The following is a 23,906-nucleotide window of genomic DNA, read 5'->3' on the forward strand; positions in this document are numbered from 1 at the left end:
CTGTGCTGAGCTGCCCCCCCCCCCAACCGGGGAACACAGGCAGTGCAGGAAGCACACAGGGAAAAGGATGTGTCTTTCTTGCACCCCACCTCTTGGTTTATCAATTTAGGATTATTTACCTCTTTTCAGGAAAGACAAAATTTCTTTCCCCTACCCTCCCTTCATATTTCCTTCCCCATCTCCTGGTTCTTGTCGCTCCTACAAAGTAAAGTTTTATAACAATTACAATGTATTCTGGAGAGTTTTAGTGCTTTTTTTTTTTTTACAAAGTAAGTTTTTGTAAGATTTACAATATACTCGAGTTGTAATCAAGTCTTGTGTGCTTTTGTCTGTGGGCTGGTCGGGAGTAGGAAAGTGTACACACGCAGAGAAGAAGGAAATACAAACCTGTGACGTGGAAATATTGCCACTTGAAGGAAAGCAACACATTCTGATGGTTTTATTATTATTTTTCTTTGTAGCTTCCTGTTCATTCAGCTGTTGCTTTTCAGGGTCCCATGCTGGATATTTTGTGTGTGTATAAAACATCCGTGAATTTTCGGCACATACTAGCTGATTCGTACAAAGGGATAAGTGCAGTGTTACTTGTGGATGTAATAGTGACGTGAACCACTAAAACCCACCACTCCCACTTGGAACCGGGGGACCCGGAGCCATCGTGTCCTCACCAGGTCAGCTTGCTGCTGGGCCTTTGGAGGAAGCCTCTGCCCGAGGTTTGGGTGTGACATATACTGCGTGTCCCTAAATGACGTATTTAGATTGGGGGGAGTCCTGCTGTTGATAGTCTTTTGTAACTTGATCCCCCCCCACACTTATTAAATGGCTAAGATTTATCCTTGTTGTATATGTAACATTTGTCTTCCCTCTATAATTTATAACATGAATATACCTGCATTTTCAATCTGTTTTCTTGCTGATGAATGTTTAGGGGGGGGTGGTTGGTTGGTTTGTTGTGCCGTTGTGAACCATGCTGCCCTGAACATTCTGGTGTGACTTGCTGCCCCTGTGTAAAGATTTCTACGGGAAGTAAATACACAAGAGGGATATACTGTCAGAGTAGGAGAGTATTTGACTTAAATTGTACCCATTGAGCCACATCTTTATCAGCATTTGGTATTATCAGAATGTGTAATTTTTGCTGATTTAGTAGGTATGAGATCATCACGGTTTTGCTCACAAAGTTAAGCCCATTGTCGTGGGGCTATTGGCCACCAGCGCTTCCTCTTCTGTGGAATTCTTGCTACTGTCTCTGGTTCATTTTTCTGTCAGGCTCTTTGTCTTTTAAATTTTAAATTATGGACCTTTTAAAGTATCCTGGATATTAATGTTCTGTTGGTAATATATGTCACAAATGCCTTCTCCAAAGTTGTGGCTTAGTTCATTTTCTTTATGGAATTTTTTGTGAATAGATATTCTCAACTTCAATGTGAGATTTATCAATCTTATTTTATAGCTAGAGCTTTTTGTGTCTTGTTTAAGGAAACTTTTTCAACCCAAAGACTTGTAGGAAGTCTAGTTTTCTTCTAAAATTTATTGTTTGATTTTTACAAATTAAGCCTGGCCCTGGGTATTGGTGTTTTACATGAGGTGTTGACAGCTGTCTCATTGCTTCCCGCCTGGGCGGTGAGTTGTCCCAGCACCTGCACACGGGTCAAAGGTCCGTGTTGCCTCAGTGGACACGAACGGCCTCTCAGTCCTGATGCCCGCGTTCATATGTGCACGGCCTGTGGTCGGCTCCATGCTGTCCTGTGATCTGTGTGGTCATTCCTGCCGTCACGCCAACACGGTGGCACAATGCCTGTGGCGTCGGAGTCGGTGCTCACGTCTGGTGGCCTGAGCGCCCCCCGGGGGCCCGGGCCTGTAGGTTTATTTGTTGTTGAGCTTGTTCACTTTTGCCGCTCCAGACGTTTCTTTCCCCAACAGGTGTTAGGTTAGCTCAGCCTGTGTCTCAGCTCCTCGCTCGTGTTTTTATGTTCTTGTTTCTGTGTGCATTCCAGGCTCTTTATTCAAATGTATTTCCCAAGGCACGGAGTTTCTTTTCAACTCTAACCACGGGCCTGCGTTACCCATTGCTGACACTGAAAATTAACTCCGTCGAGATAAAGTTTGCAGACACTACAATGCACCCAGCTGGTTCGGTGAGCTTCGAGATGCGCACCGTGTGCAGGCACAACCAGGGTCACCCTGAGAGTTTCCTCTGCTCTTTCTCAGCTGTCCCCAGTGGCCTCCCACTGCTGCCCTGGAGGACCACCATGTGGCTTCCTGTCCCTGGGAATGAGGGTCGTCCTTTCCAGAGTGTGACATCAGAGGGGCCTGGCTGGCTGTCGGCTCACGGTTCTCCACACGGGCCACTGTTGGTGTCACCAGCTCATTCACCGTCACTGCCCGGCAAGACTCCGCATGTGGATGGACTCCGTTTGCTTATCTGTCTTTTGACGAGGCCATTGGGTTGTTCCCTGCTCTGGGCCCTGCACGTTTGTGCGGAGGTCTGTGGACATGTGTGTGTGGGCCCTGGGTCCCCAGGCACCCAGCAGCGGCTGCCCAGCGTGGGTGCCTGTGCACATACACCCACCCATGGCCAGTGGGCATGTGGCTGTTCCACATCCCCACCAACGCTTCCTGTTTTCATTTTTCTCCTTTTCTGTCCTTTTCCATTCTAGGCACCCCAGTGGCCGGGCAGTGACAGCTCACGGTGGGTTTAATGGTGTTTCCCTGATGACTGGGGGGATGGACATTTTCTCATGGGCTTCTTTGCAGTTTCTGTGCCTACCTTTTCCTTCCACCTCCTTTTAAAAAGATTGGTGTATTAATCCCAGCGTCCCTCAGACTTCCCGTGTAAATGACGGTGTCTTGTGTGACCTGAGACAGCTTTACACCCTCCTTCTCAGTATGTTCCTTTTATTTCTTTTTCTCGCCTTTGTGCACTGCCTCAGACCCCCATGAGGGCGCGACTGGAAGAGGCCTCCCCTCCCCACTTGTTCTGACCAATTGATGTGATAATGTGAATTTCTTCTTCAGCCTCCTTGTGTGGTGGGTTACCTTGGATTGATTTTCAAACCCTAAACTGGCCTTTCATTCCTGTGGCATGCTCTGCTTTTTACATGTCGCTTGAAGGGTTTGCCAGCATTTTGCTGAAGCCTTTCAAGTCCGTGTTCACGAGAGTTACTGGTCTGCAGTTTTCTTTTCCAGCAACGCCTTTGTCTGGTTTCAAAGACTGGATCGGGCGTGTTCCCTCCTTTTTCGTTTCTGGAAGAGCTTGTGTAGTGTTGGTGCTGCTTCCTCCGTGAGTGTTTGATAGAATTAACCAGTGAAGCCTCTGGTTCTAGAGTTTTCTTTGTGGGAGAGCGTGAATTACAAATACTTTTTCTAATACTAAAACTTTTAAAATTTCATTTCCAAAAAGCTTCTGTCTTTCTAAAGTCTAGCTAGCCACTTGAGAAACTCTTTCCTGCTCTCCTTTGTGACTTCGTATTTCATATTTTTAAGCACACACAGGCCTTTCTGCTACCGAGCAGGCTGTGTGTGTAACTGTACTTCTGCACACGGTCACTGAGGCTGGCCTTCTTGTCCCTGAATGGGAAGAGAACGTATTTGGCTGCTCCTAATCTTTGGAAAACTGCAGGCCTACGTGTAGGATGAGTTGCTTCGGAGAGGGTGGCTTTTGCCAGGGTCAGGGGGTGCTGCTGAGTCAGGGCCGCCCTGGCCCTCGTTAAGGGTCACTGGCTTCTTTTGGGGGCCTCAGGGTTGCTCTCCAGGCTCTTTCGGACAACTCACTCCCCTTGTGGGCCTGTTTCGGTGCTTGCGTGTGGTTTGTGCCTTCTGGAAGTTTCTGCTACTGTCAGGTGGTGCAGAGATGCCAGAGACAGTGTTCTTAGTGAGATCTGGTTCTGAGATGGCAAGGCTGCTCATCCGGTCTGCTGAAATCTTTGTCTGAATTTCTCTAAAACTTTTTTCTTTTGTTCCCCAAATCATCTGGAACGAACTTTGTGTGCGATAAGTCACAGGGGTGTGATTTTACCCCATGTTGCTGTTGCCGGGTGCAAAATTACGAATCGGGCTCACAGATTGGCCATGAAAGACACTGCCCTCCTGTCCTGATGACTTGTGGCAGTGACCCTGAAGCCAGGCTGGAGCTGGTGGGGGGCTCCCTTAGAGTCCTGTGCTGTACCGTGTCGGCGTGGGGAGGGCTGGCCCCTTCCCTTCCCAGCAGCCCAGGACCGTCCCGTGTGGGGTCTGCCTGCCCGCGGACACCTCATCTTCCTGCAGAGGCCATGCCTCAGCCTGTCCTTGGCCTGCGTGTGCCCCTGCATGTGCTGGGGTGGGAGGGCTGATGGGGGCAGAGGCCTGGGCAAGTCTGGGAACTTGGCGGGGAACTCTGGGGCTCGTCATCCCCAGAAGGTGGTCTAGAAGATGGGATGCAGGCTCTGGGGGCTCACTGCCCTGGCCTTGGGGCTCCTCATTCAGTCAGGCCCCGGCCCAGGCTGGTCTGTCCTGCGGTTATGGTGTCACCATCCGGGAAACCCAGGGTAGGGTACATGGGGTTTTTCTGTGTTTTTGTTATATCTGCATGAAGATCTACAAGTGCCTAGAAATAAAAAGGTAAAAACACAAACGTCCGGTGCAGGCCCATCCCCTGACCTCGGCCTTGGCCTCGAGTGCTGTGCTTTGGAAGCTGTGGGGTGGTGCTGCAGCTGCTCAGACCCCTGACCTGTGGCCTCAGTAACACTGCTCTCGACCTGAGAGCATTTCCAGTCCGTGTGACCTGGACCCACAGCCCTCTTCCACCTGGTCTCTCTCTCTCTCTCTCTCCTTCTTTCCTGCCCCTTCCTGCGCAGGCCTTGGAAGAGCACCTTTTGGCAGGACTTCGGTTTGACTCCCCGCAGGTCGTAGGTCCCGACCCAAAGAGCAGGTGGGTGTGTGAGTCTTATGGGTCCGAGCTAACGCAGCCTCGGGAGGAATCAGCTGGTTAAACCATCTTTACGTACTCGCCGTGCAGATGCTGAGCAGGGTCCCCCTGTTTCGTAGTTGGCGGTCGTTCCATGGCCCACCGGCTCCTGATGGAGGACAGAGGCCCGCCAGCCTTGGAAGAGGATCAGAGGAGCCTGTGTGGAGGCCCGCCCTTGCCAGCGCCCACCGAGGGCCCAGCTGCGCAGAGCCCCCCCCAGCCCAGCAAGTCTGTGTCCTCGGCCCACAGACACCTGAGCAGAAGGAATGGGCTCTCGAAGCTCTGCCAGAGCAGGATGGCGCTCTCCGGTGACAACCTCCATGTGGCCGTTGTGGGCATCTGGTCCCTGTCCTTGCAGAAAAAGGTCTAGGCTTCAGCCCTGGCCCACGGCGCTGCAGGCCCTCCCTGCGGCGTCTGTCTGTGAGACTCCTAGGCAGGAGACGCTCCTTTCCAGGCAGGGCTTGAAACTCTCTTCCATATCTCAGGGTCAGATTAGAGCCGAGTCCTCCCGCCGCAGAGTGGACAGCGCTGTCCCGGGCAAGGTGGCCTTGCGGTCACGATGCAGGTTTGCTGGCTCAGTTCTGCCGGTGCCCACCAACTACACACGGAGACTCAGGCCCTGCTGGACCCTCGAGGGGACAGCAGGCAGGCGGGGACAGATGCCTTCCCGACTGGGGCGGTGGGGGTTTCCAGGGGTGGCCTGGCAGCTGGGCCCACTTCCCACCCCTTCACTGACTTCTCCAAGTCAGCCAGAGCCCGTAGCCCAGACACCCCTGGCCTAGACCCAGCGAGGAAGACAGAGTCACTCTGCCTTTGCGGAGCTTGTCCTCTGGAGGGGGTGGGATCCTGAGGGAGCCCCCCCCAGCCTGGTGCGCTGGCCCAGGGCCAGGCCTCTGGGCAGCAGAGGCGGAGCTGGCCCTACAGGGACTGTCGGGAGGCAAGAGGTGGAGCTGACCTTGGGACCGGCTGCCTCCAGAGAGGGGGCCTGGGCAGCCATGGGGTTTTCGTTCCAGTGTGGCCACTGACTGAAAAGGTGGGGGTTCCTCAGTGAAGGACCCAGAGGGGATAGGGGGTGACTCTGGTTTGGCTTTTGAGCCGCTGCAGGGAGGGGCTGCCATTACTGAGATGGGGGGCAGTGCCGGCGCCATGGGGGGAGCAGAGGTTCTTTGGCTGATGGGAGGCCGGGCAGCGTGCGGTGCTGAGGGCGGGCGCTGTGGGACCTGGGGTGGCTGGGGCGTTGCCCAGAGCAGACTTTCTGGAGGTGGGGGTGACGGTGCAGCAGAGCGGAGGGAGGGGCGTGGAGACAGCAGGCAGCGCTTGAAGTGACAGGGCCATAGCTGGGCTGTGGGTCCTGGAATGGCAGACACAGGAGAGCCCCCCTAGCTGGGTGGGTGGTGGGGACCTCAGCGTCGTTTGCACAGAAATGCTGGGTTCTCGGGGACACAGCCCTGCTGACAGTGGAGCCCCTGGGGGTGCTTAGCTGGACTCTGGGGCCTGTCCCAACACATCCATGCATTGTTAGCCCAGGAATCGACCCTGCAGTTTGATTTGGTCCTTGTGCAAGGTTTGGGGGCAAGGATGGAGGCTTTGTGTATCTCAGAAGTGAGCTCCTGGCAGCCTCGGAGTCTGAAGTTTCCTTTCCTTTTCTTTCCAGAAGACAGATGGAGCTCCTACTGTCTCTCATCACTGGCCGCCCAAAACATCTGCACGGGGAAAGTGCCTTGCCCAGCCCTGGCTGAGCAGGCCGGCCTGGCTGCTCCCCCGGGTAGCACGTCCTGTTGCTCGCTGCTGCGCGGCTTGTCCTCGGGGTGCTCCACGCCCCTGCTCCCGGCCCCCGCCGGCAACCCCAACAAGGCCATCTTCACAGTGGACCCCAAGACCTCGGAGGTATTTGCTGCGCTTTGTGAGGCAGCCGTGGACCTGGGGTCTGTACCTTGAACCTGTAACCTCATTCCGAGGTGTTTGTGCATGCCAAGTGCAATTAGAAGAACGTTTGGTTTCACCTGTGTAGTGACAAAAGCGAGGAATTCGGAGACCTGAACATGGCTGTCACTCCCACTGAACCCTGGCGTCAGGACAGAGGCCCTGGGAGAGGAGGGGGCCTGGTACCTGCTTGTGCTTGCTAGGGTTGGCAGAACGGAACTGAGAGTGGCATTGGTGTGGATGCACACGCGTGCACAAAGACCCGGGACCGCGGGAGGGGTGGTGTGCGGCCCACGCTGCCTCAGTCTTGGTGACGTGCCTGCCTTGGTGGATGAAGGGCTCATGGCCTGGGCACTGACCGGGGGCGTTCTTGCTTTCACTAGGTGGAGGCACAGAGGTCCCCAGGGTGTCACTGTGTGAGCCTGTCATAGCAGGTGGTTGGGAGAGAGTGGGTCTCCCAGCCTGGTGGGTGCCCGGGAGTCAGAGATACTGCTGCTCATGCTGGTGACCTCTCCTGGCCACACGCAGATCCTGGTTGCCAACGACAATGCTTGCCGGCTCCTGGGGTACAGCAGCCATGACCTGATTGGCCAGAAGCTCACACAGTTCTTCCTGAAGCCGGACTGCGACGTGGTGGAAGCACTCAGTGAGGAGCACGTGGAGGCTGACGGCCACGCTGCCGTGGTGTTCGGCACAGTGGTGAGAGTGGGCGTGGGGACTGGCTGCCCGGTGCAGCGTGCAGCGGGGGCTCAGCTGGGCGGCAGGGGCACGCTGGAACAGAAGCCACTGCTGCCAGCTTGGCGCCTGCGAACCTGCGGGTACCGCACCTGATTGGCTCCCCAAAGAGAAACGTGCTTTCGCTATGTGGGGCTTGGCGGGGCTAGAAAGGGGTCCTGCAGCTTTGCTCCTCCGGCTGGTGTGACGTGTCCAGCTCGGTCTTCGACAAGTCAACCTGCATGTTCGAATCTGGGCCCTGAGCCTCAGGCCCTGGAAGAAGTGAGACAGGATCCGCTACACCTGTAAACTGCCTGTCTAGGGGACCGAGTGCTGAGAGGAGGAAGACAAAGATGTTCGGCGTGTCTGTCTGCATCTTTAAGGAACTGCAGACACTGCTGACGACGATACCCGCTCCCCTGTTAGGACCCTTCCCAGAGGCCATAGGCCCAGTGTTAGAAACCTGGCCTGCACTTTGGTTAATTTCCAAATGTCAGGCAGGTGAGCTGAGCCTGAAGATGCTACATGCCTAGAAGGGCCAGCTGGCATGGGAGCGGCAGGTGCAGCCTGTCCCTGCCCGCAGGTGGACATGGTGGGCCGCGGTGGGGAGCGGATCCCGGTGTCCGTGTGGATGAAGAGGGTGAAGCAGGAGCGGCTGTGCTGCGTGGTCGTGCTGGAGCCCGTGGAGAGGGTCTCAGCCTGGGTCTCCTTCCAAAGCAACGTGAGTTTGCTGGGTTTCTCAGCACGGGTGGGTCTCTGCATCTCCTCCCCCGTGTGTCAGGGGCTTTACCCCCCCCCACCATGTGCCTCTGCGTTCTGTGGGGTCAGCCCCCATCTGCTGAGCCCCTTACTGCTCTTGGGCGAGGAGCCCTAGGTCCTCCAGCTTCAGTGTCTGCTTGTGTAAAACCAGGACACAGTTGTAGCCGCTTACAGGGTGGCTTTCACGTGGCCAGAAAAGAACATCCCTAAAGCCCTCGGGGCAGTGGCCGCTCGCAGATGGCGCTCTGGGGGTGCTGGGTGTCTGCAGGCTGCCTCCAGCCAGCAGTTTAGGTCCCAGCAGCAGGAGGAGCCAGCTCACGCTGTTGCTAGAAGCCAGTGCACCTCTGGCAGGAGGCGCGGTGGAAGACATCACTGAGTTCAGTGACGTCTGCAGCTGAAGTGCAAGGAGCTGCCATCACAAGGCCGCCTTTTCCTCCCAGGGCACCGTCACGTCCTGTGACAGCATCTTCGCCCACCTGCATGGCTACGAGTGTGAGGACGCGGTGGCCGGGCAACATATCACAGACCTGATCCCCTCCCTGCAACTCCCTGTGCCTGGCCAGTGCCTCCCACAGGTAGGGCCCAGCCACCTGCCCTGCCTTTCCTGGGGGCCGCAGGGAGGTGGAGGCTGTGGGGAGCTGGCTGCTCGGGTGCTCCCACCCCCAATGGGCAAGCAAGGGATGGTCTAGAGCAGCATAGCCCAGAGCTCGGCCACATGAGGTGTCTTTCTTTCAGAACCTTAGAATTCAGAGGTCTGTCGGGAGAGCCAAGGATGGCACCACCTTCCCCCTGAGCTTAAAGCTGAAACCCAACCACTGTGCGGAAGAGGCGGGAGCTGGCCAGGCGGCCCCCGAGCTGGGCTACTCTGCGTCCATCTGGGTGTTTTTCACCATCAGTGGCCTCATCACGCTCCTGCCGGATGGGACCATCTACGGCATCAACCACAGCTTTGCACTGATGCTGTTCGGTTATGGGCGGACCGAGCTCCTGGGCAAGGTGGGCCCCTGGGTGGCTGGTCCCTGGGGCGGAGCTGGTCTGTGCCCACTGTGAGGGTGTGCGTGGGCCCCAGGTCTGTGCTTCCCGCTTTGTGGCAGACATGCAGCTGAGACGGATTCCCTGCTCACTTTTCTAGACCCCAGGTTGAGCAGACACCATGTTGTGACCCCCTGGACCATCCCCAGGCCACTCCAGAATGGGGAGGGGCTCTGGCCTTGAAGCCCCATCCTGAGCCAGTCTGGGGCCCGGGTGTGTGTCACGGCTGTGGGCGTGGGCTGCAGCACACCCCCAGGCGGGGGCTGGTCTGCACGTCCCCTGACTGTCCTGGGGGCTGTTGGGGGAGCCTGTTGTTTGACCAGGCTTGGAGGAAGGTGTCTCTGAGACCTTTTTGGGTTGAGCTTTCTCTCAGTTCCTTAAACATGGGAGGCGGACGTCTCCACACACCAGGGCGGTGGCTGCCCCCTTTCTCTTGTCCCAGACTGTGGAGCGGTGCTGTGTCAGTTACTGCGAACAGACCGCTGCAGAGGGGGTCTGCCCACGTGGCAGTAACATGTTTGGGTCACATGTCGGCCCTCTGAGCCCAGTTTTAGCTGGGACAGCCCATTCTGTTCCACGTGCTGTCGGCTGGGGGCGATGCCCTCCCCGGGCTCAGGATCCAGCTGAAGTTCATGGAGACTCAGTTGGCATGATTTCTGGACAAGGGATTCCAGCAGGAGCACTGAGGGCCGCAGTCCCTTCGGGGAATGTGTACAGGATAGTGTGTGTTCTGGATTCCCCTGGCCGGGGGCCACCTGGCAGTGGGGGCCACACGTAGGTTCAGAGGAAGCACCTGTCTTTGCACCCTGGGCCCAACCTGTGGCATGGAGGCCATGCCAGTGTGGAGGCGAAGGACCCCACTGAACCCCAGGGACCGCTTTCTGCTGCCCAGGCCCTTGTGTCCTTTTGTGGCAGGGCACATGGAGCAGGGAGTGTGCCAGCCGGGGCTCCCAGGCCGGGGCGAAGGCCAGACGTCCGCTCGGAGGATGGGCAGACAGCAGAGTCACTAGCTTCAGAGTGTGCTAATTTTATCTCTTTTACAAGAAAAACAAGAGAAGCCACACATTCCACACTGAGGGTCGGACCCCGCCTCCCTCGCCTGGGGGAGTGGCACCCCAGAGACCTGGGCCCTCGTTTTCACTGCCCCCCAGAGGGATGGTGAGCTGTTCACGAGTCAGGGTTCGGGCGGGTCCGAGCGCCACCATTTGTATTCTAGAACATCACCTTCCTGGTCCCGGGTTTCTACCACTACATGGGCCCTGCGTACGACAGCTCGTCACCCCTGCCAGACCTGGTCAGCCGCCTGGACATGGGCAGCCTGCGTGGGCCTGGGGGAATGCCCAGGGACCCCCTGCAAGGGTGGACCACCACTGAGGGTGAGGCCTGGCCTTCTTCCTGGGAGCCTGCCTGAACCTCCCTGGGGGACAGGAGGGAGCTGGGGCCTGGGCGCGGCTGGCAGGACGGGGAAATAGTGGGGCTGAGTGTGGGCCGATGTCCTCTGTCTCTGCCGGTCCTTCAGTGTTTCCTGGCCCAGGACACAGGTCATGTGTGTGTCTTACTTGTGTGTTATCAGGCAGAGGAGGACTAGGGGCTTCTCTGTGTCCAGTGGGGGCTGAGAGCTCACAGCTCCTTCCCTGGAGGGACCCTGCCCTGGAGCCTGGGGCTGTGGCGCCCGGGCTTGAAGGAGTGTGGCCCACAGCCTCTTGGGGGCTCACCTTCCCCGACCAGGTGCCCGGAGGAGCTGCACCCAGCTCTGCTGCTCCCAGCTGCTTGTCACTGCTCATGGAAGGCGACAGGCTGGGTATGGTTCTGGGAGGGTCACAGGAGCCCAGTCGCAGGGCCGTGGACGTCATCTTAGGGATGGCGGCTTTTACTCCAAGTCAGCATACAGCCATCGGAGGGCTGTGAGGGTGCTGCTCCGACTCCAGTGTCGGTGGGACCATGCCAGCCATGTGCAGGGCCCGGGACAGGGCAGTGGAGTGGGCAGAGGGTGTGGCCTAGACGGGGTGCCCACGCACTGGCCCGAGGTAGCCGGGTCCAGGACAGTCTTCGCGTGTAGAGGGGGTTTACCCCCTGCCCTCAAACGAAAACACTTTTTTGCCGCTGTTTCTACATCCAGAGGTCAATTCCGTGCTCGCTGGTGACCCCATGCTGACACCAGACAGGACCCCAGAGCCAGAGGGAAGCCAGGACGCCATCCCGGTGGCCCAGGCCCAAGAGGACATCAGAGGCCAGCTCCCTTCTGCCCTCACATCCCCGCCCAGTCTGGGGTAAGTGCTCTGGGCCTGCGGTCCCCATTTTACCTGGATGGAAACGTCCAGGTGGCTTCTGGCTTCTCCCTCCTCTGCTCTGGTGCCCACTGTTGGTGCTGCAAGTGGCTAACCCCTCACTACCCTGGCTCACCCGCAGATGAGGGGCGGCTCTGCCCCCGCAGGATCTCAGTGGGGGTGGGCTATGCTCTGCCCTGGGCTGCTCAGCGCCTGGACAGCTGCTGTGCCAGGAGGTGGTCGTGCAGCCAGGGTGCCGCACAGGTGGGCCCAGCCCCTGTCTCAGTCGGCTGGTAAGGAGCCCAGTGGCCCCTAGACTCCAGGCCCAGGGCTGAGGCCCCAGGCAGGCACTGGAAGCTGGGGCCCCTGGTCCCTGTGCTCCCCACAGCTTGCTGACTTGGCAGTGGAGGAGGGGATGGGGGTGGAGAGGATTGTCCCCTCACTTCCTCCCTTCTCTGTGGGAATTTGGTGATGTAGCGGCACTGGCTGCTAGAGAGGAGCAGAGACTGAAGGGGCCTGACCCCAGTTCCCCATCTGAGGGGTCACCTGCCATGCTTGGTGAGGGGAACTATACCCTCCTGCCTCAGCCGCCTCCTGCGGAGGACCTGCAGCTCCGAGACCAGCACAGGGCCGGCAGCCCGGCTTCACTGGGTGGGGGAGACGGAGAGAGGCCGCTGTAGCAAGAGGCACCAGTCCTCGTTGCCTGGGCTCGGCCGGCCCTCGCCCCAGCCTTGGGCCCCCCAGCAGACTCCTGCTGTTCCTCTGAACTCTGCTAACTGCTCCCTCCTTCGTGGTGCCCATCCTTGAGTGGGGTCCTTTGTCTTCTGCGCCTCTGTGAACCGCTGCTGCGTTTATCACGTTGCTGGCACATCTGCCCAATGGGGCTGGGCCTGGCTGCACCCTTTGATCTTGGCGCTGGTCCGGTGTGCACCCGGGGCCGACACGGGTCCGTCCTGTGGGTGCCACTGCGGCCAGGCCACCAGAGGGGCGTCTTGACCCAGGCCTCCCCACAATCTCCTGGTCCACATGGTGGTATCCTCTTCCTCACGGGCCACCCCATGCTGAGCGTGCTCATGGGCTCCATTCCAGCTCTGAGGAGCCAGTTAACCCTCATGCCAGCCCCTCTCACCGCCTGCCTGGTCCTTCCCACTGGCCACGAGGTCAGATGGTACTGGTCGCCAGCCACTGTCTAACTTCACTCAGTCCCTCCTCCCCTTTGCTCGGCCCTCCTCGGGGCCCCGGCTTTCTCGGGCGGGTTGTCGCCGAACGTGCACTTAGCTGGGCCGTGTGTGAGTCAGTGCTTCGTGTTTTAACTTGTTCACAAAATCTTGTCTTTCGCTGCCATGCATTTTGTTGTTAAATGCTTTGTGCTTATTTCTAATGGGGGGAAGTGCGTGTGGTCTACATTTTTGACTCTTGTGGCCTCTAAGTAACAGTTTACCTGTAGTGTACTCCCCAGGGCAGACAGCACCCCAGAAGGAACCCTGCCAGCCCAGGGACGGTCACCACCTGAGGACCCGCGGGACAGTGTCCTGGAGGAGCAGGAGTTGACAGCACCAGGAAGACGCAGACGGGAACTTTTGGGGGGAAGCAGGTCTGACTCAGTGGACACGAGACCATTTGCTTCCCGTGAAGATTCTGAAGCTCTGACCCCAGCTGAGGGCAGGAGCCGGGGTGAGGTGTGTGGCCTGTCCCAGGAAGCACAGCTGCAGGGCAGGGGTTTGAGTGCTGCCAGCCACCCCAGCCATCAGGCAGACGCTGGGGGTCTGCCAGCAGGGGCAGGCCTCCCGCTGTTGTACCCTGGGTACGGGCCTGAGCAGAGCGTGCCCCAGGGGTGCCCCGACACAGCCCCTAGCCCACCAGAGACAGCACGGCTCTCACTGCCTGCTTTGGAGGAGCTGTGGCCGGGGATGCAGGATGACAGGGAGGAGCTGCAGACCTGCTTACTTAAGGAGCAGCTGCCCAAGTTGAGCTTTGGAGGACCTCAGGGTGTCCCCTCTGCTGAGCTCGTCCTGGCCAAGCACGCCCCCTGCTCCACCCCTGTGGCACTGTGTGACCTGGGAGACAGAGACCTGCTCGGCAGCCGCTCCGGCAGCTCCTCTGCCTGCTACGCCCTTGCCACAGACCTCCCTGGAGCCCTGGATGCAGCAGAGGCCCCGGAGGCTGACAGGAACACGTTTTCCTGGGACCACAAGGAACTGTTTTTCAGCAAATGGACAGACCGAACTTCAGACTGTTCCTGCGCCTCGTCTGAGTGTGTGGGGACGGCCACTCCTTCCCTGGCTGGCTCCGAGGTGGATGTGAGCGCTGGGCCCAGGCTGAGGGCTGAGGTTCTGGATGACAGGGAGCTGTCACTGCTAACTGGCACCTATTTCAACCTCGGCGAAGGCCGGCAGTTCTGTGAGACCCATCTGGACCTCGATCGCACAGGGCCATCTGACACCTTGGAGCGAGACCACGCGAGCAGCAGGGAGGGTCCTGGCGGCACCCCCCCAAGGCTGGGCGCCGTCCCCACGGACACGTGCCCGTCAGAGGGGCCCGGGCTGAGCATCCAGGTCACCTCCACGCCAGTGAGAGGGGACAGCTTGGGGACACCCGAAGCCCCCAGCCTGCAGCGCGAGATCCAGGAGGGCACCTATACTGGGAGCTGCTGCCACCGAGACGGCTCGCTGCTGAGTATGTCCTGGGCAGGGGTGTCCTCGTCTTGGGGCCCGAGGGCAGATGTGGTGGCTTCGAGGGCCTGAAGTCACCATGTACCCACTGGACATCAGGGTTACTGCGTGCCCGGGGCGGGGAAGCCTGGGCCCCGCTGGGGCTGGCGGGGGCGCGAGGAGACGAGCGGGCCTGTCCAAGCTCCAGGAGGCGCTGTCCGCAAACCCTCCGCTTGCCCTGTGAGGTGGGTTGTTTTACTTTCCTTTCGGGTTTTAGACTGTATTTATTTATTTTTAGACAGAGGGAGAGAAACATTTGTGTGTGGTTGCCTCTGGCGTGCTCCCTACTGGGGATCTGGCCCGCCACCCAGGCATGTGTCCTGACCAGGAATTGAACCAGTGACCCTTTGGTTTGCAGGCCAGCACTCAGTCCACTGAGCCACACCAGCCAGGGCTGTTTCACTTTCCTTTTTAAAAAATTTTCCTAACTACTTAACAGGTCCCATTACTTTAGCCAGTCATTTATCGCTGGTTTTGTAGTGTTGATTCCTGACACTTTATTCCTAGAAGTAATACATAAGTTATATTTAAAGATATTTGAAAATATAAACAAGAAGAAAGTAAAATCACCTGTCACCCCTCCTCCCCATAAAAACCACGTGTTTGGGGGCACGCCCAGGAGGCCGTGTGAAAGGGTGTGTGGTTCTGTGCCCTCTGGGGCCGCAGCCAGCACGTGTTTGTTCCGCTGGCTCATTCACATTCCTCCCCACGAGGCAGAGCCCCGGGGTCGTGAGGGTGAGGCCGTGTTTTCCCTGGTGCCCCTGGCCCTCTGTGTGGTTCCGTGCTGCCCAGGGGCGCGTGCTTGTTTGGTCACAACACTGTTAAGGTGAAGTCAGCAGAGGGCTGTGCACTCTCGCCCCCCTCAGGTGTGCAGTTCGAGGTAAAGCGGGTGGAGCTCCAAGGCCCTGCACCCCTGTTCTGCTGCTGGCTGGTGAAAGACCTTTTGCATGGCTCCCAGGCCTCGGCCACATGGACCCAACTGCTGCTGGCCAGCCCGCCCAGCGCCATGCAGCCCGTGTGTGAGCACCCTGGGCCCAGCCTCGGGCAGGTGGGTGTTTGCGGCCCGCTCTGCCCAGTGGTCGCCTGTCCCCTGAGCACTCTCTCTCCCCGTGTCCTCTGGGTCCGGAGAAACATCTGTGTCTGACTCTTTAACTGTCTTCTAATGTCCTGTGTATTAATCCAAGTGTAGGGTTTCAAATCTGTGAGCGCCCATGTGCAGGGTGGGATATGAGCACACTTGCACGCGTGTGCCAGTTTGGATCTCAGGCGGGGTCCCCGTGGGCATGGAGGAGTGGGCCCCGAAGAGCTCGGTGGCCCTACCCACAGTGGCAGGGGCTGCTGGGGTCACGCGCCTGCCTGCTGCCGCCTCCTCTCCTTGGGTTGCCTGTGATCCCTCAGGCCTTCCTTCACTCGCACAGGTGCTCAGAAGCAGGCCATGGTTTGAGGAGCCCCCCAAGGTGGGGGAGCTGGAGGGGCTGGCAGCCTGTGAGGGCGCATACTCCCAGAAGTACAGCACGCTGAGCCCGCTGGGCAGCGGGGCCTTTGGCTTCGTGTGGACTGCGCTGGACCGGGAACAGAATAAGGAGGTACTTGGGCCCTCGGAGGTGGGTGGGGTGTGCAGCGGGTAGCTGGCCCATGCGGGGTGTGGACATCAGGAGGCAGCCTCTCACCACAGCAGACGTGCTCAGCCTTAGCCGTCCAGGTCGCTGCCTCAGACACGCTGCCTACGGCACCTGCGCCCTTTCCTGCCCTGGGCTGCACCCTGCAGGGTTCCCTCCCAGGCAGTGCTCCAGCCATTTCTGTGTCTGCTGCTGGGTGTGCCTTTGACCCAGGCCTGTCGGGAGGCAACTGGCAGTTAGTTGCCTGTGCACTTGTGACATGGGGAACAGACGTGGTGACAGGGCTGCTGGTCCCTGCGGATGCTGCCCGGGGTCCCATGCCCAGCCTGCCGAGCCCCGGGAGGGCCACGCCTGCTCGACGGTGTCACTGACTGGAGCCGCGTGCCCGGGCTGCTAGCTGCTCACACACCTGCACCCATCTCCCCGCTCCTGGCTCCTTTCCAGAGGCTCTCGGTGGCTTTCTGATGGACAAGAGCTCCCCTTCGGTCACGACAGCTGTCACTCCTCTTCTGCTCGTGTTCTCTGGCCTTCCTTTTCTTTCCCTCTGTCACTGGGGCAGGAACCATGGAGCAGGGGCAGGCACAGGTGTGTGGGGCATGCACCGGCCGCCTGCTGGTTCCCTGCCCGTCCCAGATGCCCCACTCGTTTCTTGATGATGTATTTTGTTTGAGGAGATTTCATCCTATTTTCAGCTCACTGAATTTTTTTTCCTTTTAAGAATGAGTGTTGAGCTCTCGGAAATGTCTTTGCAGCATCCACTGAGAGGCCGTGTGTCTGTTTCCTTCACTGACCCGATGAGTGACAGCACAGAGTCAGGCCTGGATTGTGCTGTCATAGCCTTTGAATGCATTGCTGAATTTGGTTTGCTAGGTTTTTAAAACAGATTGATTGATTGATTGATTTAGACAGAGGGGAAGGGAGGGAGAAAGAGGGGGAGTAACATGGATGTGTGGTTGCCTCCGGTGCGCCCCCTCTTGGGGACCTGGCCCACAACCCAGGCACGGGTCCTGACTGGGAATTGAACTTGTGACCTTCTAGTTCGCAGTCTGGCAGTCAGTCCACTGTGTCACCGGTCTGGGCTGGGCTGCAGTAGTTTTATTGAGGATTTCCTTCATTAATCCTCGTACCTAAGTTTTCTCATTGTGTCCGATGCTGGAGCCTGCAGAGTGCGCTGAGCGTCTGTGGCTGCTGTGCCGGCGGCTGTGTGAGCTGTTTGCCCTTTTCTTCCCTGCGCCTGCCGAAGAGTTGAAGAATTGTCCGTGTCGTCCACCAAGCCTTTGTTTCGCTGTCTTTTCCTTTTCCTTTCTGGTACTTTCTGTGAGTTAATGTTGCTCTTTCGTAGCTTGTTGGATTCAATGGACTGTGGGCTGTTCCTCACGACGACAGCACCTGCAGGCTGAGTTTTCTGAGGATGGACACCCACTGCTGTCATTGCCCCCCGGGCAGCCTTGTTCCCGGTTTCAGTCGTCGTCCCCAGTTCCCTGGGGCCTCTTGCTCTCGGTGTGGATCAGGAACCGACAGGCTCCGGGGGCTCTTCAGACCTTTCTTCCTAAACGGAGAAGAACGAAGCCCCAGAGTTCTCCTCTTAGGTTAAAAAGAGACACATGAGTATTTTTGCCTTTCAGAGTACAGACGTCAATTTACATATTACTCCTCTGACAAATTATTAGGTAAAGCAGCCAATCGGAAACAGACCTTCAAGGGTTAGGCTCCCGCTCACGGGAGAGAGGGCGATTCCCACGCCCTAAGCTGAGGGTCTGTTTGGAGGGTTTTACCGTCTTACCAGTACTGACTCTCGTCACCCATGGGGCGTCTTTCCAGTGACTCGGGTCCGCAGTTCCTTTCAACCGTGTTGTGTTGTTCTTGCTCCAGACTTGGTGAGACCCTGAGTCTCTGAGGCGTTCTTTATCTCAGCAGAATGCAGCCCTTTGGTGTGGTGAGCTCCTCCCCTCCTTTCTTGCTTTTTGCCTCCAAGGATCGTCTTAGGCTGCAGCTCACACGGGAGCCTGGGCCGGGCACCTCTCCTCTCGCACACCTGCCATCGGGGGCTCCCCTACCCATAGTCCCCTGTCCCCAACAGTGGCCACCTCACTTGTTTGCCTCCTTCGCTTCTCTGCGGGCCAGCGCAGGCTGCTGTGTCACTGCCACCACTCACGCTGGCCCGCAGCCATCACCCTCTTCTTCCGGATCGTGGTGACGGGCGACTACACCTGCAGATGCTCCTTGAGGTTCTTCTTGCTCCCACTCCGGGCTCCGTGCCGCCGCCGCAGCTTTGGGTGTGCCCGCTCGGACCGTGCGCCTTCCCTGCTGGGGGTGCGCCCCAGGAGGCCTGGCTCTGTCACTTACCCAGCCTCCTGCTGAGGGTGGGCTGGGCCTGGCCCTCGGTCACCGCCGTGGCTCCTTGAGCTTTGGCCTGGGCACTCACTGCTGTCGCTGTTGGGCGATGTGTACGCCTGTGTCCTCCGCAAACAGTATCTCTTTTCTACCCCACTTGGTTTCTTGCATGGATCTTGTGCTCAGCAGCCTTACTGAGCTCTGATTAGTGTCAGTCAGTGGGGGTGACGGCTATCATTTTCTAGTTCTCAGGCTTCTAGTTCCATTTTCTTGCCAAGACACATGGTCGTTGGTTGAGGAATCAGGGAGACGGGAGTTCTGGGGAACGTATGGTGGCCCCGTGGCCCCTGTGAGCCATCGTGGGCACCAGTCCCCTTGGGTGGTGGAGAGATGCCCGAGCGGCTTCTCCCCTCTGCTTTCCTCGTAGGTAGTGGTGAAGTTCATTAAGAAGGAGAAGGTTCTGGAGGACTGCTGGGTCAAGGATGCTGAACTTGGAAAAGTCACGTTAGAGATCGCGATCCTGTCCAGGGTGGAGCACCCCAACATCATCAAGGTGGGGTACGGGTTCTCATTGCCCTGGCGGGGCCCACGGAGGGCATCCTACGCGCGCTGCCAGAAGGCGCCTGGCAGGGTCAGACCCCTCTCTGTCGCCCCCAGGTCTTGGACGTGTTTGAGAACCAGGGCTTCTTCCAGCTGGTGATGGAGAAGCACGGCTCCGGCCTGGACCTCTTCGCCTTCATCGACCGCCGCCCCGGCCTGGACGAGCCTCTGGCCAGCTACATCTTCCGACAGGTGGCAAGGCCTGAGCCACGGGGGTGGGGTAGGCCGGGGGTTCATACGTGGTTCTCTCTGGGCCGCCTCTGGCCTCCAGTTCCTGAGAAGAGAATTCTGTGGCTGAAGTCGAGAGAGGGAGGTGGGAAGGGAGGATGAGGCTGCCACCCTGGAGCGACTGGGGAGGTGGGCCCAGGGGCTCAGGCCTGTTTACAGTTGTGGAATAGCCACACCCTCCTTGAGGAGGGGCCAGCAGAGCTGGGAGACCTGGCTCTGTGACCAGCGAGTTCGATCGGGGTCCTTGCGCACTGCCGGACACCTGTCGCCCATCTGGGCAGCAGGGGTCTTCCGACACTGCAGGACCGGTCGGGTCAGAGCCGGGAGCCTGTCCCTCCAAGGCTTGCGTGCAGCGGAGTGTGCTGGAAGCGGGGATGTGAACAAGGCCCACGTCTGCCTTCGACCGTTTCCTGGGGGTGACTCCATTCCAGCTGCGACTCAGCTTCCTTAACTTGACATTCCTTCCTCGACACTGTACGCTTCCGGAAGTTCTGGGTTTCTGAAATTCAGTGTCTGAGGCCCCTGCTTGTAAGTGTCAGGCATCGGGGTTCTGTGAAAAGCACATCATCTCCCCCTCTTCCTGTGCGGGAAGGTCACAGACTTGGTCAGTTGGCTTCCTTCATGGCAGAAAGAGTGTCTGTCCGGTGTGACAGCAGGGGTCACTGGTTAAAAGCGGCTGCTGTTGTCAGTTCTGGGGCTGCTGCCCCGGGTAGCCGTTGTGCTCCGTACCTGCAGCCCCTGTAAGCAGCGCAGTGAAGGATTTGCAACATTGCAGAGCCGTGTCGCCACACGGAACTGCACTCACACGCCTGCTGTCATGCGTGAGTCGGGGCTGGGCCTGTGACCAGCTCCCCGGCAGCCAGTGCCCCATCCAGGCTCAGGTGCCCTTGCCCTTTGTTGCTGATGAATCTGACAGAACTTCCCACGCTCTGGTGACATGTAGCTTGTTCCTGGACTAGGCCCTGCTCTTTGCGTGCATGTGTTTGTACATGTGTGTGCGAATGTGTATGCATGCACATGCATGTGTGCAGGTGCATGTGGCATGTAAGTGTGTACACGTAAACATGCCAGGGTGTGTGTTTCCACCCGTGTGTGTGTACACACACATGTACTCATTGTAAGTTGACTAGTCGGGCCTAGTTAACCTGCTTTGAACTGTTGCTTCATTTGAGGCTCGGTGCCTGGCGACAGCCACGAAGCCCTGAGCCAAGGGCACAGAGGTGTCCAACTCACCAGTGCAGCCAGAATCCCAATCTGCTTCAGCCGCACGGGGCAGCTTTTGTTGGCCTCTGTCCCCAGGTGGGCAGCGTGGGCCGTTCCCAGGTCCAGGCCGACGGGGGTGTGCTGTGGTGACTCCACCCTTGCAGAGCACAGGCTAACGCCCGGGGCTTCTAGAGATGGAGCTGTTCTGGTGGAGCTGCTGTAAGCCTGCGTGGCTGGGAGTCCCGCACAGAGTGGGGCAGCTGCTCTGTGAGAAGCTATGAGAGCCCTGGAGGAGAGGGCTGGGGATGGTGCTCCCGGGCCCAGCCCTGCTCCCAAGCCGCGGCTTGAGCTCTGCTGCACCCACGGGCCAGACTCAGGCTTTCTCTGCGGCCCCTGCCCATTGGCACCCACCCCTCATCCACTGAAGTGCCACCGCATGCGTCTGTGCCTTCGGCTTGTGCTCTGTGTCCCATCCCCGTAACAGGCGGGGCGTGGGCGGTGGGGGAAGCGCGTGCTGCCTCGAAGTTTTTGTGAGCGGCACAGAGACAGAGGACATGAGCACCACGTGCTTGTTGGGGGAGAAGTGGGGCGGTGCAGGTGCAGAGTCTCGGGTGCAGGCAAGGGGCCCCGGGTGGGCTGTGCCGCCTGGTGCCGTGGCTGCGAGGCCGTCTTGGGCACCTAGAAACTGAAGGGGCGGGTCCAGTGCTGTGTCTTCACCACAAGTAACGGCAGCAGCGCTGTGCTGAGAGTCACCCGTTCACACTGCCAGCTCGTCGGTGCGACTGGGATGGCACACCACCTGGCCGCGCTTCGCCCCGGGCCGGTTGGGTCGTGTCTGTGGCGTCCGGCTGTTGTTCCTGTCGCTGTTCCTCAGTGCGTTAGGGCATGGTTCTGTCCTTTGTCATTGTCATTCCTTCTTTGCTTGTCTCTTTATTGTGAATGCGTGCTTTGCTTGAGCTGCTTTGTAAAAAGCTCCGTGGCCTCCTGGTTCCAGCTGGTGTCAGCGGTGGGGTACCTGCGCTCGAAGAGCATCCTGCACCGGGACATCAAGGACGAGAACGTCGTCATTGCCGAGGACTTCACCATCAAGCTCATCGACTTTGGCTCCGCTGCCTACCTGGAAAAGGGCAAGCTGTTCTACACCTTTTGTGGGACGATCGAGTACTGTGCGCCCGAAGTTCTCATGGGGAATCCGTACGTATCACGCCACAGGGCCCTGTCATCCCTGAGTTTTAGGCAGAAAAATGGGTTCAGTTTGTGCGTCTTTGTGATACAGATGCCGAGGAGTAAAGGGTGGCGTTTGGAAAGTGAGCAGGCAAAGGAAGCTGGGCAACGGGTACGGGTTCCTTCCCTGTATTATTTTCCCGACTTTTGTTTGCATCTGCAATTTTATACAATTGCAAGTTATGGAAATGATAAAGGATCCCAAAAGGTGGGACTCTCTAGATAAGCAAAGCTTATTAGTTGAGCTTATTTTTATGACAGGAGTAATAATTGGTTTCCGTGAATTGCTGGGGGGCTCTCTGTCGACAGCGGGGTCCACACGGAGAAGCACCGAGGCAGCCTGCGCGGAGACTGAGCGGCTGCTGCATCCCACTGCGGGAAGCAGGCCCCCGATTGCCGCCCAGGTCATGTTCCCTTTCAGAGTCAGGCAATGAGGGCTGCAGGCTGCTCACGTCCAGTCCGCTGCCCTCCTGACCCACACGCCGGCCCCAGGAGCAGAACGACTGGACTTTCTGTGCACAGTGGGGCAGGGGGTGTGCTAAGTAAACTGTCCCCATCACCTCTGCCCATCGAGGGCCACAGACAGTGACGTACTGAGGGGGATTGTCCACGAAGAGCCCTGGAGTTCCTTTCTTCTAAATTAAAATTTTTTAATTCCTAAGAATTTTATCCTTACCTGAGGACATGCTTATTGATTTGAGAGGGGGGGACAGAAACGTCAGTGTGAGGAAGAAGCATCGATTGGTTGCCTCCTGTAGGCACCCGGCCAGGGGTCGAGCCCACGGCCTTATCGGTGAGCAGGACGGCGCCCCCGCTACCCAAGCGTCTGCGGGGGCTGCAGTTTCTCATAAGACGTACCTTGGTTGCCCTGGCATCTGGGCGCCCGTGGCCACTGTCCTGGGTGGCCGTCACGTCGTCACTGTTGGAGGGGCTGCATGTCCACGGGACCGTGACACGTGCTGCTGCCCCGCCCTCACCCCATGCTCAGGTCCCTGCCCCCCAGGGCGCCCCCACCCTGTGCCACTTCGGCTCTCTCCTTGCCAGCTGGGCTGTAGGCGTCCTCCGCCCTGTGTGCTCTCCCGTCTCCTGGGCGTAAGGGTTTCCGAGCTTGGGTTCTAGATCCCTCCTCAGGGGCGTTGCTTCCTCCCTCATGTTCATGTCCATCCCCTCCAGGGCTCAGCAAGCTGCGGCCCTGGGCCCATCGCCTGCCGCTTGTTTTTATAAATGAGCTTCACTGGCCTGCAGCTGCGGGCCTTGGCCTCCTCGTGGCTGTGGCTGCTGCGTGGCCGAGAGGAGGGGCAGCGGCAGAGGCCACATGGCCCGCATCCTGAACACTGACCCTTCCAGAGTTTGCTGGCCCCTGTTCTACTCTATTGAGTTTTTCTCTTTGGCCTCCAAAACTCTTGAAATCTCTACGAACCGAATGATGCAAAAGCAAAAACTGTCAAATCTGATGTTCCTGCTGTGGTTCCCACAGCCCTCACCGTGCAGGTCCCTGAGGTGTGCCCCCGTGACCCTCCCTGCTCGGCCACTGAGGCCCAACCGCTGCTCTGTGGTCTGCATGCTCCAGGCCCCTCCTGTTACCCTGACCCCCGGGTTCTGCCTCCTGAAGTCCCCAGGCTCTCTGGGGTGTCCTCGGTGGCAGAAGGCTCTGTCCTAGGCCTGTTGCTCACTCACCAGTTTCTCTCAGCTGCCTCATCTAAACTTGCGGGCTGATGAAATGCTTCTCACACCCACTCTCTGGGCCAGATTACACCCTGAGCAGACTCGAGTGACCAGCTACCTCGGGCAGCACAGGGCATGTGCCGGGCTGGCAGCCCAGCTCCAGGGCCCCCTTGGCCAGCAGCTTCATCCCCTCTTCTCCATGAGACCCATGGCATTTACCTGGCTGTCGTGAGGATCGGGGCTGAACCGTGTACGGGCCTGGTGGCCGCGTCTCCTGGTGTCCAGAGCGTGGTGGCTGGGCGGAGGGTGTTTCTGATGACAGGAGACAGGAGTGACCGCAGTGTCCGGTGTCTCCTCCCCAGAGTTGCTCCCCCTGGGCCCCTCCCCTGCACCTTCTGGTTCACCTTCTCTTCTGCCCCTGAAGAGGTCATCTCACTTGTCCTTAAGGGTTCCCACCTGCCCCAGTCTCTTTCTAAGTGTTTCTGAAGGGCGCCCTGTTCTGGAACCGCCTGTGGCTCCCTGTGGTCCCTGCCTCCAGGAAGCCCCCACCCCCAGAGGGATGCTGTCCCTGCCCCCTCGTGCTGTGTCCGTGGTCAGGTCCTCGTGGTGGGTGTTCCATTCCTGAATTAGTCTCTCGCTGCCCGAACGCTGAGGCTTTGCACACCCCTCGTCCCCCCACCCC

At 58.5% G+C, this 23,906-nt stretch overlaps 1 protein-coding gene across 9 annotated transcripts in view; it reads left to right on the top strand.

Annotated features, from left to right (window-relative positions):
- PASK (PAS domain containing serine/threonine kinase) overlaps window positions 1-23,906 on the top strand; it is a 29,095-nt gene that overhangs the window by 2,406 nt on the left and 2,783 nt on the right. For 5 of the 9 annotated variants that reach the window (XM_045198114.2, XM_053919329.1, XM_053919324.1 and 2 more), the window contains 15 exons: window positions 4,836-4,909; window positions 5,026-5,253; window positions 6,600-6,832; window positions 7,397-7,567; window positions 8,166-8,303; window positions 8,782-8,916; window positions 9,077-9,337; window positions 10,590-10,749; window positions 11,493-11,643; window positions 13,088-14,316; window positions 15,218-15,399; window positions 15,770-15,937; window positions 18,732-18,857; window positions 18,962-19,096; window positions 21,330-21,529. In XM_045198114.2, the coding sequence (XP_045054049.2) occupies window positions 5,040-5,253; window positions 6,600-6,832; window positions 7,397-7,567; window positions 8,166-8,303; window positions 8,782-8,916; window positions 9,077-9,337; window positions 10,590-10,749; window positions 11,493-11,643; window positions 13,088-14,316; window positions 15,218-15,399; window positions 15,770-15,937; window positions 18,732-18,857; window positions 18,962-19,096; window positions 21,330-21,529 (3,503 nt within the window). In that variant the 5' untranslated portion in view covers window positions 4,836-4,909; window positions 5,026-5,039. Of the gene's footprint in view, window positions 1-1,949; window positions 2,139-2,660; window positions 2,693-4,835; window positions 4,910-5,025; window positions 5,254-6,599; window positions 6,833-7,396; window positions 7,568-8,165; window positions 8,304-8,781; window positions 8,917-9,076; window positions 9,338-10,589; window positions 10,750-11,492; window positions 11,644-13,087; window positions 14,317-15,217; window positions 15,400-15,769; window positions 15,938-18,731; window positions 18,858-18,961; window positions 19,097-21,329; window positions 21,530-23,906 lie in introns of those variants that run through there. The other 4 variants (XM_053919327.2, XM_053919325.1, XM_053919328.1 and 1 more) reach the window with 4 other exon arrangements.

The sequence above is a fragment of the Desmodus rotundus genome, chromosome 2 (genome assembly GCF_022682495.2).
Source record: "Desmodus rotundus isolate HL8 chromosome 2, HLdesRot8A.1, whole genome shotgun sequence".
Lineage (NCBI taxonomy): Eukaryota > Metazoa > Chordata > Mammalia > Chiroptera > Phyllostomidae > Desmodus > Desmodus rotundus.